The sequence below is a fragment of the Gopherus evgoodei genome, chromosome 5, assembly GCF_007399415.2.
Source record: "Gopherus evgoodei ecotype Sinaloan lineage chromosome 5, rGopEvg1_v1.p, whole genome shotgun sequence".
NCBI lineage: Eukaryota > Metazoa > Chordata > Testudines > Testudinidae > Gopherus > Gopherus evgoodei.
In genome coordinates this window covers 78,171,664-78,191,063 of record NC_044326.1, presented here as the reverse complement: position 1 = coordinate 78,191,063, position 19,400 = coordinate 78,171,664, and the positions used below count along the sequence as shown (strand labels likewise).

Below are 19,400 nucleotides of genomic sequence, written 5' to 3'. Positions count from 1 at the left end.
GGCCACTTCTGGGGCACAGCACAGAGTCAGGACAGGCAAAGACTAGCCTGCATTAGCCCTACAGCACTGTCAACCGGACTTTTAATGGTCTGGTCGGCAATGCTGACCAGAGCCACCAGGGTCCCTTTTCAACCAGGTGTTCAGGTAAAAGAAACATACATCTGCTCACCCTAGAATGGAGACAACAATGATACTCAGATTCTGAGTTGTAGAGAAAATGTTAGCGATACTAGATCTAAAAAGGATCTAAGAGAAAGAGCATATGAAAAGGAGACCACAGTAAAATACACAAATTCTGATAAAAATTGTTTTCTGTGCAACAGTTAAATCCAAGAATGATGAGGCATAAATTTAAAGGTAGGAATTGATATTAATTTAGATGGAATCTCTTGGAAAAATACTAAAATCTACTATATTAATAGAACTAAAGAATAGTTTTTGAAAGAATATATTCTGATAAATGTGTATTGGATATAAAGACTGCTTGCTAAAAGAAAGGAACAAGTCTGGAAGGGTTCCCTGGCCTCCTTTTTTCTTGAAATGACCCACATTTCTAAAGCATCATGAACAGTTAATTGCAACTCATTTCATACAACTTAAAATTAGAACAGGTATCAAAGCAGGGCACAATTGTGCAGGAGAATACTAAAAACAATAGTACAAATCAGGAAAAAAAGATTTTTTTGTTTTCTTTCTGCAAGACAAAATTAGCTTTATAATTCCTATTGTAGAAGAAACTATTTTTAAATAAAAAAAAAATATGTGCATTAGTGCAAAACAATAAATAGGATGTTTACAAACAAATGAGGACCCTTTCATGCTTTATTTAAAAAACCTGGATATTTGTTTAACATTTAAAATTGCAGTTATACTTATGTTCCTTCCCATTTGTTTTTAGTGTGTGTAAAATGAACAATGTAAAATTTTGTGTGCTCTAAGGAATTACAACACATGCAATGTCTTGCTTCCCTAACATGTATGGTGACCAGATGTCCCAATTTTATAGGGACAGTCCTGATATTTGGGGCTTTTTCTTATTTAGACTCCTATTACCGCCCACCCTCTGTCCCGATTTTTCACACTTGCTATTTGGTCACCCTACTAACATGGCATATAAAATAGTCATGCACTCTTTTTGTTTTTTTAGGAGTACATTTTCTGTGCTGAAAATTTAACTCAGAAATATCCAGACTCTTTCCAAGCCTGTAATCTTTGGATAACATTTGTTCTGCTTCTGTGACCAAATTCCTGTAATATGAAAGAGAAATCCCAAGTCTGAATCAGCCTCTGTCCCAGCTTTCTTATATGTTTTTGTCTCCCCAGTATTTCCTCATGAATGGAAGCCTGCTGCTTAGTTAAACTGAATGTTCAAGTTAAGATTTTCAAAAGTGACTAATGATTTTGGATGCCTCAGTTTCTGGATGCCCAACTTGAGATACCTAAACGAGCTGCATTTTGAGTGTTGGTTCTCAGAACTTTCCCAGAAATCTAGCTTTTTAAGGTTATTTTATTACAATAAGCAGAATGGATTGATTTACATAAGCCATTTTAATGATGATTTAAATCAGCAATCATGAAATCTTGATTTCAATAATCAATTTTAATCGTGTTTTGAATTTGTACTTTTTCCATTATTTTCCTAAAGAAAGATTGATTATTATTGGTTGGTAACCATTAACACATGCTGATTTGCTACTAAATATAGCCTTTACACTAAGTGTGGTGGTTCTGGTTGCCAGCCAGGAGAATATACTATATCTATGCTCTTTTAAACAATTATACTACTCAGCTTCTATTTATTCAGATTCTTATACTTTACATTTTTCTTATGTTAAAAAATGATTAATGATGCATTTCTTATTTACTAGATGATTATTTTTTTACTTGTGATTTCTCACAAGCTGTATCTGGATAGAAAGTAAAATCCAAAATTAACAAACACATTTTATTTTTTATTATTTAGTAATTATTTATTATTATGATTAATAATAAATAAAGCTATATTATATGTTCTGGAAAAGTAAAAAATACATTTATCAAACATTTTGCATTTAAAACAAACTGATGCATTATATGTAGTTAATGAATTGAACTGATTGTTTCTGGTCTCCATGTCCTTTAAGGCTTTAGAACAAGTAGGTAAACTCTTATACCTAGTTTTTAATCATCTATTGGAAGAAGAGAAGTTTTTTCTGCTTTTTCAACTTCAATTTTTTTATAAATTTTAAATGAACTAGCCATTGAATTACTTGAATCAACTGAAATAAAGAAAATATTTTCTCTGCACCTGCAAAAAAAGGCTACTGCAATCAAAGGCTGGTTTAGCACTTCAGCAAACTTTGGTTCCAAGTGCTTAGCCAATGACTTCCAGCAGTTCAGTCATTTGATTTTCTTTAAAATTTGGCAGAAAACGTACTGCTTAATATTAGTTTTGTCTTCAGCATAAGTGACTTAATATATTATGTCAAGTTTAGGCCTTAATACAGATTGTCAATTTCAAATGCTAATTGGGTTTATTTGAAAAAACAAATAAACAAAAAACACATTTAACTTAAATTGTAGGGGAGCCAATTTATAAAGTCTGATTTAAAAAAAATCATCATTTTTTATCCATTCTGGCAATAAGTATTGCAGTAGACAGGCCAAATTCTTGGAAAGAGATCTGTATTTTGCTTCTTTACAGACATCATGTTCCTTATTCAGGGGGTACTGGAATCTAATACAGCAACAATACCTTCCCTTGCAGACACAGTCACACAGTGCCAATTGAATTTTCCTCTGTGATGAGCATGCTGGCTCAACCAGTGCCTCTGCTCCCAGTCACAGATCTCCTTCTGGACAGCGATCACCCATTCTTTCAAATCATCTCCATAGTCCATCAGACTGATCTTCTGCTTTTCTACTACACATACAAAGTTCCAGTGCTCAGTGCTTGTGATCAGATCCCTGGCCTCATTAGCTGGAGTCACTGGCAGTTTTCATCCACTACCGTGTCTTTTTTTCTGGTTTGTTAATGTGAGAATCATTTTCGTACTGGCTGTATTGTGCTCTCATTGTTCATTCCCTTGAAAGCACCTACTCCAACTAAAAAGTCAAGTCTGGGAATTACTCTGGAGGATCCTTCTCCATGAGGGCCTAATGTCCAGCTGTAATCGAACTGGGTGGCTCCCCAACAACATTATTACATACAGTGATATTGATATTCTGTCCCTTTGCTCTTCTGCCTCAAGTCTCTGACCTCTATATGTCTTTGGAATTAGGTAGAGAATCATGATAACCATATCTTCCCACACTGTCTATGGGGACATTCACTTCCTGTACAATTCTAAAACAACAACTCTGAAACCCACTCTCAGTCTTGTACATTCTGCTAAAATGGTTTAGTTTTCCATACTCCTTATCACAATGTTCAAGTGCAGTTTTCTTTTACCCAGTACTTGGGACAAGTAGCTAAAGTGAGAGATTCAGCAGTTTCAAGCAGAGAAGAGTTAACAATAAATTTCAAGTATGGCTATTGTGTTAAAAATATTAGAATTAAGATACAATACAACAACACATTTCATTAGGTATGTAGCTGTGATATGATGCAATACTGCTTGAGGAAACAGTATATTAGACTGACTGTATACAAACAACAAAATGGCATTTTCCTACTTAATAGTATTAAACAATTTCGGGTTGTAAAAGATTAAATGTTTAATTAGACAATAAATACTTTTAAAATATTGGATTTTTAAGGGACATCAAATTGAAAATCACAAATCTATTTTGAAATCTTGTACCTATTGTTGTCACAAGAAACTCCTTGGATTAATATAACTCAAAGAGACTGGGAAAGGGAAAGATCTCTCTCTCTCTATTTCTGTATTATCGGTATCTGGCAGCACTTTGTATAGGGTCAGCTTCATTTATTATTTACTTATATTGCAGTACTGCTTAGAGGTCTCAATTAGATCAGTGTCCAGTTGTGCTCGGTACACAACAAAAAGAAAATCCATTCCTTCACAATCTTACATTACAAGTGAATTCACAAAAGCAGCGAGAGAAGGGGAGCACTAGAGTCTGTATCCACAAAGGGACTTAGGTGCCTGAATCTCAGATTTAGGCACAATTGTGAGATATAAAATCCGTACTCAGCTGCCATCTAATTCTGTAGATTCCTAAACTCACTCAGCACCTAAATTTCTGCTGTAAGACTTCCTTGAGTGCCTAAGTTTCTGCTTCTGTGTACACACACTTTACTTTACCAGCCTAGATTCCTATCTCCTGCCTAAGTGACATTATGATCCACAAACTAGGAGAAGACAAGTGAAGGAACACCTACCTTGCCTGCAAGGCTCAATGTACTAGATGTGGTCAGAGGCCACTTAAGTCCACACAAAGCAGGAGATAAGGGGAAGTAAGAGGACTCCACCCTTATAACCTTTAGCCTGGTGGTTAGGGTACCAATCTAGGATGAGAGACATCTCACTTCAGTACTCCCTCCCTCCCAATGAGGAGAAAGGATTTGAACAAGTATTTCCCACCTCTTAGGTGAGTGCTTAACTACTGAACTATAGAGTGACTGTCACTTTTTCTCTGGCCCAATTAATATTTAATTATTGAATTAAAGAGCTTAAATGGGAGAGATTGAGGGAGACCCACATCAGAATAGCCCATGGCCCAGTGACCAGGGCACTCGCATGAGAGGTGGAAAAACTCTCATCAAATCTGTTCACCTAATTAGACAGGAAGGGGGAGGAGACTGAATCCTGGTCTATCACATCTTGATTAAGTATCCAAACCACTGAGCTAAAGGTTACAGGGGAGGTTGCAAGAAGTGGGAGGGGTTCCTAGCTGTGGATCCTCACAGCCTGAATTTAGGTGCTGAAATCTGTGACTGGGGTGGAGCTTAAGACAAACTCCTCTTGCCAGCATCTCCCATTGCTAGCTTGGGTGTCTCCCTGCCTAGGGAGCTGGCTTTTGTGGATTGCATTCATAGGCGACTCTCTCTCTCTCCTTGCATTATATATAGGGAGTCTAGGCTTAGGCTAACTTAGGCTTTGTGGATATCAGTTATGTTCCAGTGATCTTTGAGGCACCTAGATATTAGGCAATGCAACACCTAAGCCCCATTGTGGATCCATATCAAGGTGACAATGAGCCTGTCACAGGTTGAGCTAGCCCTTTAAGGGGGCTGGGAGGTGCCTCCCTTGGTGAAGGGAATAAGTTCAGGAGTTACATAAGCATATGTGACTCACAGTCATGCCTGCTGGGAGATATATATGGTAGTATGAGATCAATGCGGGACTTAAAGAAACAGGAGGGTTGCGTGAGCTCCTCTACACAGAAAGATGTACTCAGATTTCGTCCGAAGAAAGTGGGCATTCACCCATGAAAGCTCATGCTCCAAAACGTCTGTTAATCTATAAGATGCCACAGGACTCTTTGTTGCTTTTACAGATCCAGACTAACACAGCTACCCCTCTGGTACTCAGATTGTAAACTGTTGGCAGGGTGCAGGGGCCATCTTAATGTTCTGTGTTTGTAAGGTGCCTAGCACAACTGGCTTCTACTCCCTGCCTGGAGCTCCTAAGCACTACTCTATAACAATAAGAGAGACTCTCTAAGTCCTACAGCAGAGGATCTGGAAAGTCAAGCCTTTAGGGAGCAGGAGTCAACCAAGAAGGGTTGAGTGTGGGGAGCAAATATACTGGAAGAAGAAGCCTCCGCAGATGCACAACTAAGGAGAATCCTGTACCAGAGCTTGAGAGCCATCTGGGTGGAATTTTTTTGTGCTGTTTTGACATTTACACTAATAAACAAGACTCCCAAAATAGGAGAGTTACTGAGAAGACTCCCACAGAGTGAAGTTTCTTGACATGAGGAAGAAGTGAAAATTGAGACAACAACAGGGAGAAGTATAAGTGGGATAAGTTGTGGCCACAGCATATGACTTTGTGTAGGGTTAGTTTCACTGTTTATTGATGGCATGCCCTTCTCTCGGTGCTAAAAAGAACGTGTTTCCTAGTAAAAGCAGGAAGAGAGCAGAAACTGGATGGTGTACTTCAGTCCACTCAAAAGATACTTCTAAACAAGCAGGAATCAGAAAATCCCCTCTAACTGTTTTTAAAATGGTGTTTTAGATAAAGAACGCCGAGGAATGTCATGATGATAAACTGATTTTAAATTAGTTTAAAAATGTCAAGTTGGCAATATCCCTTTAATTTTGTGATTATAACAGCTAACAAAAAATATATGTAACAGTATGAAAATGTTTAAAATGCTCAGAGTGATGTGCAAGATAACAATTACTCATTTTGTTAGCAGTTCATATAAAACATTTAGTGTGTATATCCTTCCAGCTAGTTTAACATGGATTGCCTCAGGTTATTCTCCAAAATTCCATCAGGGCAGTTAGGAGTGGGTATATATCTTATATTACAGCCTTTCAGTGACACAAGGCCTTTCAATTTGAAGTTATAAAGGACAAAAAAAAATATTAACAGACCCAGCTTATTCAGATATGTTGAAAAGAAAAAGACATTTGGGTGTAAAATGAGAATTTGTGGAAAACAAAACAAAACAAAATAGAACACAAATAGACGTAACAGAAGTTGTCACCCATCTAGCCACTGGGGATGATGTGAAGCTGCACTCCTCATGTCAGACTCTGGAAGACCATGAACCAGACTCTGCCCTCAGTTACTCTGATGGAAACCTGAGAGCAGATGCCACAGTACTCAGTTCAACAGGTCAGAGACTTGATTGGACATACAGTGTGGTGAATAGCCCCGGGGAGAGGTGGATGCTGAAGAACTCAGAGGTGAGACCTCCTGTCATAAACAGATGGTTAAGGGTTAATGTCTCTTTTACCTGTAAAGGGTTAAGAAGCTCAGTAAACCTGGCTGACACCTGACCAGAGGACCAGTAGGGGGACAAGATACTTTCAAATCTTGGTGGAGGGAAGTCTTTGTTTGTGTTTTTTGTTTTGTTCGTTGTTCGCTGTTGGGGCTTAGAGGGACCAGACGTACACCCAGGCTTTCCCAATCTTTCTGAATCAGTCTTTCATGTTTCAAAATTGTAAGTAGTAGCCAGGCAAGGCAGATTAGTCTTATGTTTGTTTTCTTAACTGGTAAATGTGTCTTTTTTGCTGGAAGGATTTTTACCTTTGTTTGCTGTAACTTTGAATCTAAGGCTTGGGGGCGTACCTCTAGTCTATATGACTCTTGAGTACCCTGTAAAGCATTTTCCATCCTGATTTTAGAGAGATAATTTTTACCTTTTCTTTCTTTAATTAAAAACTTTCTTTTTAAGAACCTGATTGATTTTTCCTTGTTTTAAAATCCAAGGGACTGAGTCTGAACTCACCAGGGATTGATGGGGGGAAAGGAGGAGGGATGGTTAATTCCTCTTTGCTTTAAAATCCAAGGAGTTTGGATCGGTGTGAAGCCTCTCAAAGCAACCCAGGGAGGGGAAAGTCTGGCGGGGGGAAGGAGGGGGATGGTTAATTTCTCCTTGTTTTAAGACCCAAGGGGTTTGGGTCTGGGTTCCCCAGGGAAGGGGGGGGAACAGAAAGTGTGCCAGACACTAAATTCTGGCTGGTGGCAGCGTGCCAGATTGAAGCTAGTATTAAACTTAAAAGTGTTCATGCAAGTCCCCACTTTTTGTATCCTAAAGTTCAAAGTGGGGGAGAAACTTTAACATCTCCTCTTCCAAAGCTGACCAGCCAGAGGGAGAGGGTATCTGACTGGTTCCTAACTCCTGTTTCTCCCCACCACCCATTAATTTAAACCATTGACTGGGTCTTTTAAAGTCTCTCGCTCTCTTTAGCTGTCCCACCCTCCCTCCTTGTAATTGTAATATAGTGGCTGTGTTTTGTAGGATGATTGCCTGTTTTGGGATCACGAAGGAATTGTTTCCATTGGGGATAAATTGAGAGAAGCCTGATGGGATTTTTCACCTTCCTCACAGCATCATGGAGACACAGTTAGATCAAAGAGGAGAACCTAGAAATTAATATTAGGAATTTGTACAGCTGTTTAATTCATCATGGCTGAAGTTTAGCGCAGATAAAAGGCAAAAAAGACAGCTTCCAAAAGTAATGGATACCTCATATTTCACTGGTGGTCCTTGCACCTATGGGAGAAAGGGAGAGCTGAAGTCTTCGCTGACAGAGGTCCCCCTTGCAGGTAGGAAGAATAAGAGGATTCACAAGCATGAGCTGAATCATTTGGGTAGGCTGAGGGGAGTCTACCCTGAGTTATATGTTATATGGTGGGAGCCCTGTAGCCCCACACTTCAAAGATTCATAGTTTCCAAGGCTAGAAGAGAATAATCTGGCCTCCTGTATATACAGGTTATAAAGCTTCCCCAAAATAATTACTGTAGCAGATTTGTTAGAAAAAACATCCAATCTTGATTTAAAAATATCCAATGATGGGGACTCCACCACCATCCTTAGTAAATTGTCCCAATGGTTAATTGTTTTCACCATTAAAAATGTATGCCTTATATTTTCAGTCTGAATTTGTCTGGCTTCAACTTCCAGCTACATGAATTGTGTTATGCCTTTCTGTGCTAGACTGAAGAGCCTATCAAATATTTCTTCCCCATATAGTAATTGTGTCACCCCTTAACCTTCTCTTTGTTAAATTAAAAGAGTTTAGACAGATAGCTCTTTCAGTCTATCATAATAAGGCAGGTTTTCTAATCCTATATTCATTCTCATAGCTCTTTTCTGAACCCTCTCCAAATTGTATACCCTCTTGAATTGTGAATACCAGAATTGGCACATTATTCCAATAGCAGCTGTACCAGTGCCAAATATAGAGTAAAATAACCTCTCTATTCCCACTCTAAATTCCCATTTATGCATCCAAGGATTGCATTAGTTCTTCTGGCCACAGCTTCACATTGGGAGTCCATGATCTATTTTTCCATAAACTCCTGCTGATTTGCAATAAATACATCATTTTTAAAAATTCTTTATTAATCAAGGCCTGTATTAGCCTTTCCATTATCTTTAGTAATTACCAAGGTCATCCCATTTACTCTTTTTAAAAATTGGCACAGCATTAGCTTTCTTCCAGTCTTCCAGAGCTTTCCCTGAAAGTCAACATTAATGGTCAAGTGAGCTCTTCAGATCACTCTTTTAAAACTCTTGGCTGTAACTTATCTGAACCCGCTGATTTAAAAATGTCTTTAGCAACTTCTGTTTAATGTCCTCCAGACAGACTAGTGGAATGGAAAGAGTTACCATCACCATATGATGAGACTATATCATCTATTTTTATCCCCAAATACAGAACAGAAATATTTACTGCACACCTTTGTCTCTTCTGCATTGTTATTGATGACTTTACCATTTCTATCTAGTGATGAATCAATATTATTGTCAGGATTCTTTTTTTTCCTAATATATATTTTTTTACAAAACCTCTTTATTGTCCTTAACTTTTCTGGTCTCTTAGCCTACTTAAATTCCTGCTATGGGAGAGTTGGGAGAGATGAGTTAGAAAGCACTGTTTTGTGCTGTTAAATTAATAAAGTTGAGCCCTGCCACATAAATCCATCCCTGTTTGTCTTCATATTTCAAAGGTGGCACGCGAGCCGATTTTCCATGGCACATGGGGGGGCTGAGCTGCTCAGCCCACCATCTCTCTGGGGTTCCCGCTTCTGGCCCCTTACCAGCCGAGGTCCCGCCCAGTCCCACTCAGCACCTGCTGCTGGCCTGGGGGATGGAACCCCAGGCTGGCAGCGGGCTGAGACCCCAGCTGGCAAGGAGTTGGTGGTGGAAACCCCAGAGCAGCGGCAGGCTGAGCAGCTCAGCCCCTCCCCGCTCTGGGGTTCCCACTGCTGGCCCCTTGCCAGCTGGGGTCCCCCACACCGCAGCCCCACTCAGCCCCACTCAGCAGGCTGAGACCCCAACTGGCAGGAACCGGTGGTGGAAACCCCAGAGTGGTGGCGGTCAGCCTGCCACCACTCTGGGGTTCTGGCTGCTGGCCCCTTCCAGCCAGGATCCCCACTCCCCTTGCTTCCAGTTGGAGTTCCAGCACAGGCTCCCTGCCAGACAGGGTCCAGGCTTCCCGCCCTGCTCAGCCCTACCAGCCGCCAGCTCCACTCACCTCAGCTGCCGATCTGGGGTTCCAGTCAGTTAACAACTGATCACTCAGAAGCTGGTGTGCAGCTTAAAGTATCCAAATAGGTCCCACCAGACATTGGAAAACTCAGCAAGGAAAAGCAAGGCAAGGATCACAGTACACTACCCACCAGACATTGGAAAACTCAGCAAGGAAAAGCAAGGCAAGGATCACACTACACTAATAAGATCTGCATTTTAATTTAATTTTAAATAAAGCTTCTGGAACATTTTGAAAATCTTGTTTACTTTACATATAACAGTAGTTTGGTTATATATTATAGACTTATAGAGAGACCTTCTAAAAAATGTTCAAATGTATTACCGGCATGTGAAGTCTTAAATTAGAGTGTATACATGAAAACTAGGCACACTACTGCTGAAAGGTTGCCGACCCCTGGTTTATAATATAATTACAGGTGAGCGCAAAACACACCCCTTCTGGAGATATTTGAAATTATGCAACTACTTTGAATGTTAAAATTGCCTCAGTAAGTACAACAAATTATTTGTTAGTTAAAGTATAGTATAAACTGTAACATACAATTGTTTTCTTTTTAAGTGTTTAGTTTAAGATCCAGGTACCTTTAAGTGCTAAATTCATTTTCTGTAGTGGGATTTAAAAGGCAACTCTCCTCTGTGGAGCTATCGAACTACTGTTCTTTGTTCTCCCGGGTTTTTATTTTTTGCCACTTGCCTAAATGGATTTTATATAATGATTGCATGACAACTCTTGAAATGAATGGATTGAATAGATGGAGAATATCAAATGAACCAGGGACTGGAAGGGCATGGCCTAACCAAAGAAACACCTGAAAATCCAAGAGAACTGGAGAAAAAGAAAAAAAGATCAAAGTGATGTAAAATAGCTCAACATGGAAAACAATTCTCATGGAACACCAATGACTTAAGGAGTTGCAATTCAGCATTGGAGTAAGTTGGTGCAACTCCCTTGAAGTCAATGCAATCTATGCTTGTGATGATTTAAGCTTCAAAAGTAAGTTCAAACTTTCTTGGACTAGTTGGAGGATGAAGAAAGGTGCTACAGAAGTAAGTGGAGGATCAAAAAAGACAGGAGAAATATTAATTGATTGTTGACATGTTATCCATACAAAAATTTCTGAAAAGTACAAAAACTGAAAATTAGAATGCTTGCAAATGATATACTCAGTTTATTTAAGCCTGCAAGCAGGACAAACAACTGCAATTGGAAGCAAATTCTTGAGTGGATGGTAGCATGTATTTTTCAATCAATACAACTTGTATCGTTGGTAGTTTATTATTCTAATAACAGTGATCTGCCTGTGTTTGTAATGCAATCCTAAGCCCGTGACTAAATCATATTGCAAGTTTCAGAGGGCAGGAATTTTCCTATTTGCTTATAAAGTGCTATGAACACTCTCAGTGTTCTATGAATAGGCTTGGCAGAATTTGATTATTTTAATAAAATTTTGAGAGATAATATCAATGTTTATTTATAAGCATTTATTCAAGTGACCATGGACAAACTAGTGAACATGGTCACTAAAAGACCAGTAATTAAATTAAAACTACAATATGTGCCAGATATTAAAATACCACACTTAAAAAATACTTTCTTGGTTGCTTCATTTTATGGACAAGTATTGTATAAAAACCTAAATATAGCTCTACATTTGTCAGCAGAGATATGCTAAACCCAGAATTCACCACGGTAAGTAGACAGATATTCTGTCTCAAATTGCATATACTTCACAAACTTGATTATCCAAATGCTGCTGGGGTCATATTATAACAATGCATGATCATTACAAAACAATAGATAAGTAAAGATCTGAAAATAATTCAATTTTCATTTGGTTTAGGCTGTAAAGAAACATTAACAATTAAATATATCCAGCTCAGTATGACAAAAAATAAGGCAAAGATTCATAAATAAAAACAAGCATATTAGCTCTTTCACTTCCTCTCTTTTTTATCTTACTAGCAAACATCTGGTTAAAACATTTGTGAGTAATATCTCATCAGAGGCAATTATCAGCTTGTCAAATAACACTGCTAATTTTGTATGGCTAACATTTTATAATGAGAACATTAAATCATTTTGGAACCCTTCATTACTTACATTGATGTCTTCCAAATCCAAGTTATTTAGAATGACATTGTTCCTTTTCCAGATGATAGGAGGTCTCAGGGCTCCCTGAATGGCACAACTTAGGACAGCACTTTGTCCTACTGTTGCTGTAGTGATACTTATTTTCTGATCATCTGGAAGACTCAGCTGAACAATCTCTGTAAAAGATATATTGTTTGTAAGGTTAATTAGCATGCAGTTTCATAAGGTTAATTGGCATGCAGTTTCCACACCTTGGTAATTTAAGGATTCTAATTTGAATCAAAGGGGAAAGAACTTTCAATGGACTGTTGGAAATTTAAATTGTTCCAAATAAAAGGTCAGCATGACATTTCAATTAAATTGACTGACAAGTATCACCCAATCAGAAAAGAAGCATTTAACATGAAATAAATTTCAGAGATACGGTTATAATAAACATGGCAGATTGGATCCAAAGGTAGACACAAAATTATTTAACTGCCAAGCCAGCATCTGCAATTGAACCAAAACAGATCAGTTTATTCACCAATATATCATTATAATAGCCATTGAGACATGTTCATTTCCTGCTAAGTCAGAACATAAATGGAGCTGAATGAATAAAATATGCTGATGTATTTGGAAACACATGAGAGGGAAAATAAAATGTGTTTTGGGAGTTTAAGATAAGGCTCTGAAACAGGAGATTTGTAAAATGTAGGTTTGTTTCTTTATATCTAGTCCACCTTTGTCTAGAACCAGTTTAACTCAAGAAAATAAGGTTATGGCAGGCAAGTGATGAAGCTGATTTAAACTGATCTATTGTTAAGAAGCATTTGTACAAATATTTTTATACGTACTAAAGGAAAAAATGCAATGTAGTATTTTGATGAGACTATAGCAAAAACCCTGCTTTGAAGCTATTTGCAAACATTTGCTCTAATGGAACATGTTGCAGACAATATGGACAAAATCCCAGTTTAAACCAATTTAAAGAATACTGAAAGAACTCAGAACTATGTCCAAAAATGTGCCCAGAAATATGAACATCCAAAAGAAGACTTTTCCTACCTAATCTAAAATTCTCCAGGGGAGAGGTGAAAATGAACATTATAACCTGAAAAGAGAAAGTTTCCAAAAAGCTGAGGAAAGTGTACATTTTAGTACTAATAAAAACCTACAAATCACGTCCCACAGTATAATAAGGTGTTAATGTTGCATTGACCAAATACAGGGTGGATCAAAATCACAGATTTTTTTTTAAAAACAAATAAAAATAATCAGATTTTTTTAATTTAAATTGGATTTTTTATTTAAATTGCATACATTTTTCTTTTTCTAAACCTATTCAAAATTAAATTAGAAATTATCACAAACTTTATTAAGGATTACATTTATGATATATTAAGATCATGTAAATTAAATAAAAGGAAAATAAGATTAGGTAATGCATGTTTGCTGCTGAAGTTGTAAAGAAAGTCAAAGCACTGAATCAATGGAAGCCACTAGCTAAGCACCTGAAACTACAGTGTGTTGGCATGCTAAACCAGCTTTTGGCAGTCACCACCCTGCACTAAAGCAGGGAGGAGTTTGGCTGACTGCGAGGAGAAGGCAATGCTTTCTGGCTTGGCAGAGGAGGGAACATGTAAAGCTGCTGGAAGAGCAGTCAGCATGGTGGATGACTCACCACCTCGGAATGAAAGGTTTAAAAAGGTCAGCTGGGCCTGGCATGTTCAGTGCAGGTACTCCATAAACTAAGCACAAAAGAACGAAAAAAATGGCTTGGAAAAGGAATCAAGGAGAGGTGCTTGGTAATAGAGCAAGCCAGGGGCAGTTGGGGACTTGTATGACTGGTACAGCAGGGAGTTAAACCCCTGCTCATTAAAGTCCACCTTAACCCCTCCTATGAAGGGGCGTGGTCGGTAATGTCCTGACAAGAGAATTGCTGGAGGGACCTGGTCCTGGCAAGAAAATTTCTGGAGGGACCTGGATGAAAAGGTTGGGGAGCTGATGAAAGTCCCCCTCCTGGAATTGGTAAGGTCCTTGCAGCGAATCTGCTGGAGGGACATACATTTTGCACCTGCACTGCACACATTTTATCCACTGGCTTAGTCCCAGACATCTGTCTGATAATAAAGTTGTGGCCTGATTAAACCCATATCTAATGTCTCCTGTCATTCTTTTAGCATAGCCAGACAATAGCCTCTTCTGCAGGTGTAGAGAATATTTTCTTCATTTCAGTTTACTGAAATAGTTCAGTTCAATGTCTAGTTCATTTAAAGTTAAGAAACTGATTGGCACTTGAGAAAAGCAGGAAAGCTTGTTCACTTCTATTAATCCAGGAATAAAAACTTAGAATTTTCTAAATTTACAAGTTCTACTATCTTCAAGGACATGGTGACCAGAAAAAAAAAATCAATTAAATTTACAAACAACAACAAAAAACAATAATAAATAAACAAAAAAAAAACCTGATTTGTGCATTTTTAATTGAATTCCAATTCCCATCCAAATAGAATTTGACGCAAAGTATGAATAAAAATAAATTAATCACCGACTAAATATGAAATTCATCATTTACCATTTTAACATAATATAAAATGTAAACTTTAAGAATCTGAGTCAGTGTGCTATGATATACAATTACTTAATTGAGTGTATAGATACAGCATATCCTCTTGGTTTGCAAGAAGAAAAACAAATTTAATGTAAAGGCTATGTTTAGTTGCAAATCAACATATTTTAAATAGTTAGCAACCCATGAGAATCAACCTTTTCTTAGGACTATATTTGAAAAGTACAAATGGAAAGGAAGATTAAAATCAATTATTTAAATCAGTTTCTTGCTTTCTGATTTAAATTATGATTAAAATAGTTGATTTAATTTGCTTTGATTTGAATTAATCCACCCTGACCAAGGAGCCCCAATAAAGCATAACACTTCACACTCAAATCTGGCTCAATCACCCTCTCATTAGAATATTTATTTGCACACCTGATGGATTTCTGTGTTCAGAAAATAAGAGGAAGGAATTTGTTGCAGTTCCTCTAGTGACAAATCTATTGTGCTTATGCCTTCCTTCTTTCTGTCAATGAAATCATGGTTTATTGATCAGGCTAGCACTGCTAATGAAGGTGGGAATGGTCTCTCTTTCCAGCTCTCAGAAGAACTTTATTATCCATGATTTACTGAGCACAATAGGATTTCAAATTATTTCCATTAAAAAGAAACAGAACTAAGTTAACTTCTTTTGGATTACTGCAGTAAGTGAAATGTTTCCTTTGACTTCTTATGAAACTCATAACAGTAACAGTAAAGAGCACATTTTACATGCATGAAACTCCTTTGAATCCAATAGAGATCAAAACACTTTACGAAGTACATACATGAATCACTGCATCCACCGAGCAACCTACTTCTCTGAGAGAACATGGCAGCTATTGTAGAGCATGGCAATGCGACACAACAGCTGAGGACAAGAATTATTCTAAATGAAAAAGTAGAGGGAATAGAAGGAGGTTAGAATTTAGCTAGGAATGATCTGCTATGATCTGATGACCTGTTTGCAAAAGTATATCACCCAAAGAGCAAGAGTCCAATAAGATTGGAGGATCTCCGTAATTTAAATACAATAGAGAAACTGAATAAGTTTGTGAAACGGAAGAAAAGCCTCTCCACAGTATACACGGCTCTCAAAGGAAGACAGAATTACTGAAACTGACAATTAAAAGGTTTAAATATTGAAATAAATAAGCACACAGATACAATTAAGGAACTGTGAGGCAATATTTCTTTAACTGGTTAGAATTAGAAGCACACAATCTACATTATCAATCTGGCATAATTAATACACACATTTTTAAGGTGGTAGGTGTTAGAAATATGGTGTTCTTAGTGGCCTGAGCAGAGGAATTGGAACCAAGGATATCAGAGTTCTAATTCTGGTTCTGACAAAGATTCTTTTTATGGTCATTGCCACGTGAATCAAACTCTCTGCCTCAGTTTGTCTGTAAAATAGGAGTAAGAATTACTTAATTAGCTACCTCCCAGGTTTGGCATGAGTATTAATTAATTTATATTTGTAAAGCACTTTTATGGGGAAAGTTGTTATTTAAGTCCTAAGCATTTGCAGAAAACAAATTGTGGAGTGAAGTTACTAATTCAAAGAAGATTAAAAGGGCTGCATGGTCTCTTGTCTCAAGCTTCCTCTTTAGATTATGGTAAAAATTAAAGAGGCAACATATTTCTGAATTAGGGGAAGTTGTTATAGTATCTCAGATCCATATATTTATTGCATACAATCCCCTATGCATTGAATGTCCTCACTAATTCAGTTTGCCAAGCCTCCAGGAAATCCTATTCTTTTATGATGCTTATAAGATGCAAGTATATAATATTTAAAAGCTAATGACCAACTAAATTATCTTCACTTCTGAATTTTCCAGTGTTTTCTGTTTTATATGGGTCTGGTTTTCAGAAGTGCTCATAATACAGATATCCAGCTGAAATGTACGAGAGCAGTTCATATTCAACCCCCAAGAAAAAATAAGCACAATGTTGGTGCTAAACAAACAACATTATATGTAACACTTCTTACTAAAACCACAACATTTTGCACTGTTACAGAATCATATAAACAAAAAATGTTTAATACAGTCATTGCACTTAAAATAGATTAATTCTGCCTCTGCATTTTTCATTGTCCTCCTTATACTTCCTATGGAGAACACTGAGGGGCATATTGCAAATACAGTGGTGTTTAGTTACCTGAGAAAAAAATGAAAGTTTTAAAATGTGACTACTGTACTTGTACCAGAGGAAGAGAATTAAACTTATTACATTTTCCTACTGGAATTATAAGAGACCTGGTTATTATCCATTTCATGAAATATCTAAAGTACCCCGCTAACAATGTTTATATAATGTATCTTTTTATTCAGTTATTTTTAACACAAAGTGCCTAAAGCTTGACCCTCCCCCTTTAAATTCTAAAAAAATAAAAGTTTAGAATAACAACACTTAAGAATACTTGAACCAAACATGGATAAAATTGACTTATTCAGTTGTAGTTCTGCTGTACTATATTTTAGATCTTGCCATCTAGCTAGGCAGTCTTGGCAATTCAAACAGGCCAGCCTGCTGTAAACAACACAGTAAATATGTGACTCACTAAATGCTTCTTATGTTAGAAAAGCATGCTTTTTAATAACTGCATCACATCACACAGAGCCAGGAGGATCTTCTCTGCCAGAACCAGAGCCAATAAACCTAAATCTGTATAATGTAGTGAGGACTGACAAAAAACAATGCTGTTTTTCAACCTATTTCCTTCTTAGTAGTGTGCATATAAATCCACTAGCCTCCCCTGTACACATACATAATTGGAGGAAGAAAGAAAAGGCTCCTGTTACACTCACTCTGCGAAGTTAAAACTTAAAAAAAAGCAACAGTCCTGGTTTTTCTTCAGACACACCAAAACAGCTCACTTAGAATGGGCTTCTATCTCCTGTCAAGTTTTTATTTAATTAAAATCTCAGTGGGCTTTCACCTCCAAACAAAGGGAGAAGAACACCAAGTCCCATCATCCAAACTATAGAATATCAGGAATTGGTACATCATAAGTAGGGTCCTACCAAATTCACAGTCCATTGTGATCATTTTCATGGCCAGAGAGTTTTAAAAATGGTCAATTTTACATCTGAAATTTCAACCCAAAATGTACTTGGAGGTACGTCTGATTCCCTTCCCAGCCCAGCCAGGACTCTCAGCTAAGGGTCCCTGGCTGGGGCACTCCTAAGAGCAGGGGGACATCTGAGCCCCAGAGCTTCCTGAACTAGGGAGAGGCACTTGGAGGTGAGTCTGATCTTCCCCCAAGAGCAGCTGTTCAGGGGAAGGCAAGTTCTGTCTCTCCCTCTCAGGCAAGGACTCGCAGAAGGGAGCCCCTAGCTGGGGTGCTCCCAGCAGCATGTGGGAGATCAGGTTTCATGGGGAAAGGATTGTTTCACGGTCCGTGAAACATTTTTCATGCTGTGAATTTGGTAGGGCCCTAATCATAGGATACTCTGAAGGCACTAGGACAACATCTGGGGACATGAGGATGCAGGCAATGCCTCCTTTTCTCCCCCTTGCCCTCCTCCTGCCATGTGGGATGCAGAGAGAAGCCATCCAGAGACTCCAACGAGTAGGCACACAGCAGTCAAAATAGGGACCTTTTGAACTAGACAATCTGAATCCCCAAAGTGCTGCAATGATCCTCTGCTAGAAGACAGTATTTCTGAAATGAAGATCAGTTAACTGCATCCATACTTAGAAGGAGAGGCAACTGTTTACGACATATTATATGACATTTTAAACATTTGTTTCCGAAATATACTGCTTTTCTATCCACATTCACATTCATCCATCCATTTTATCCAGTGCGGCGCAAGCAGTACAAGCAGTAGTATAGAAGCTTACTCTTTTGTTCTGCTCCTTGTGTAGTCATTTACACCAGTGCAATATGAGTGCATATTAAATGCATTCTGATTTGGTAGCATTTTATACCCACTTTGAGCTGGTGTCAAAAGGAGCAGAACAATGGAATATCAAGCGAAGAGTAACTTTCCATACATTGCCCATGACTCCAGGTAAAAGCTGGGTTTATGTCCTTTCAAAATCCAGGGCCTCATGTTGAGGCCGACAAAGATGCAAGTAATTGATAATTAGGAGAGTATTCTTCTGTGGACACGTCCCCTACAAATTGGACTGAGAACAGCAACTCATTTCACCTAGATTATTGAAGAGCCATTAGATCGTAATGATTTAAAGCAACTACTGACCTGGACTCAATTAGAATCAGTGTCCTAGAAATGAAAAGCCCTTTATCTTATAACAAATTATCTTAGCCAATGTTCATTTAAAAACAAACAAACAAACCTAAGATACACTTGTGCAGGTCCTGCTTTGAATCAATTCCAATCCAGCCAAAACCAAAAGCTTTTGATCTATTATTAGAAAGGATGTTTCAAGTGAAAATGAGGCTCTATCTCATGAAGTGTTGTCTACAGCTTCTTATTCTGGAGAAGGGATATGGGGTTCGGAGAGCTGGAATATTGAAAGTTGTATTTTTGGCTGCTAGATTAATCTAATCCAAAATAATCTAAAAGTGACATACATTAAAAGCAGCAGCATAGTTAGGAATGAGTGTGGAATTTAAAGCTGACAGG

The 19,400-nt window shown here is 37.9% G+C and overlaps 1 protein-coding gene across 3 annotated transcripts in view; it reads right to left on the bottom strand.

The window, feature by feature from the left end:
- The window catches only part of FSTL5 (follistatin like 5), a 578,464-nt gene that overhangs the window by 158,188 nt on the left and 400,876 nt on the right, over positions 1–19,400 (bottom strand). For all 3 annotated transcript variants that reach the window (XM_030564448.1, XM_030564450.1, XM_030564449.1), the window contains exon 7: positions 12,225–12,391. In XM_030564448.1, coding sequence (XP_030420308.1) covers positions 12,225–12,391 — 167 coding nt within the window. The remainder of the gene's footprint in view (positions 1–12,224; positions 12,392–19,400) is intronic.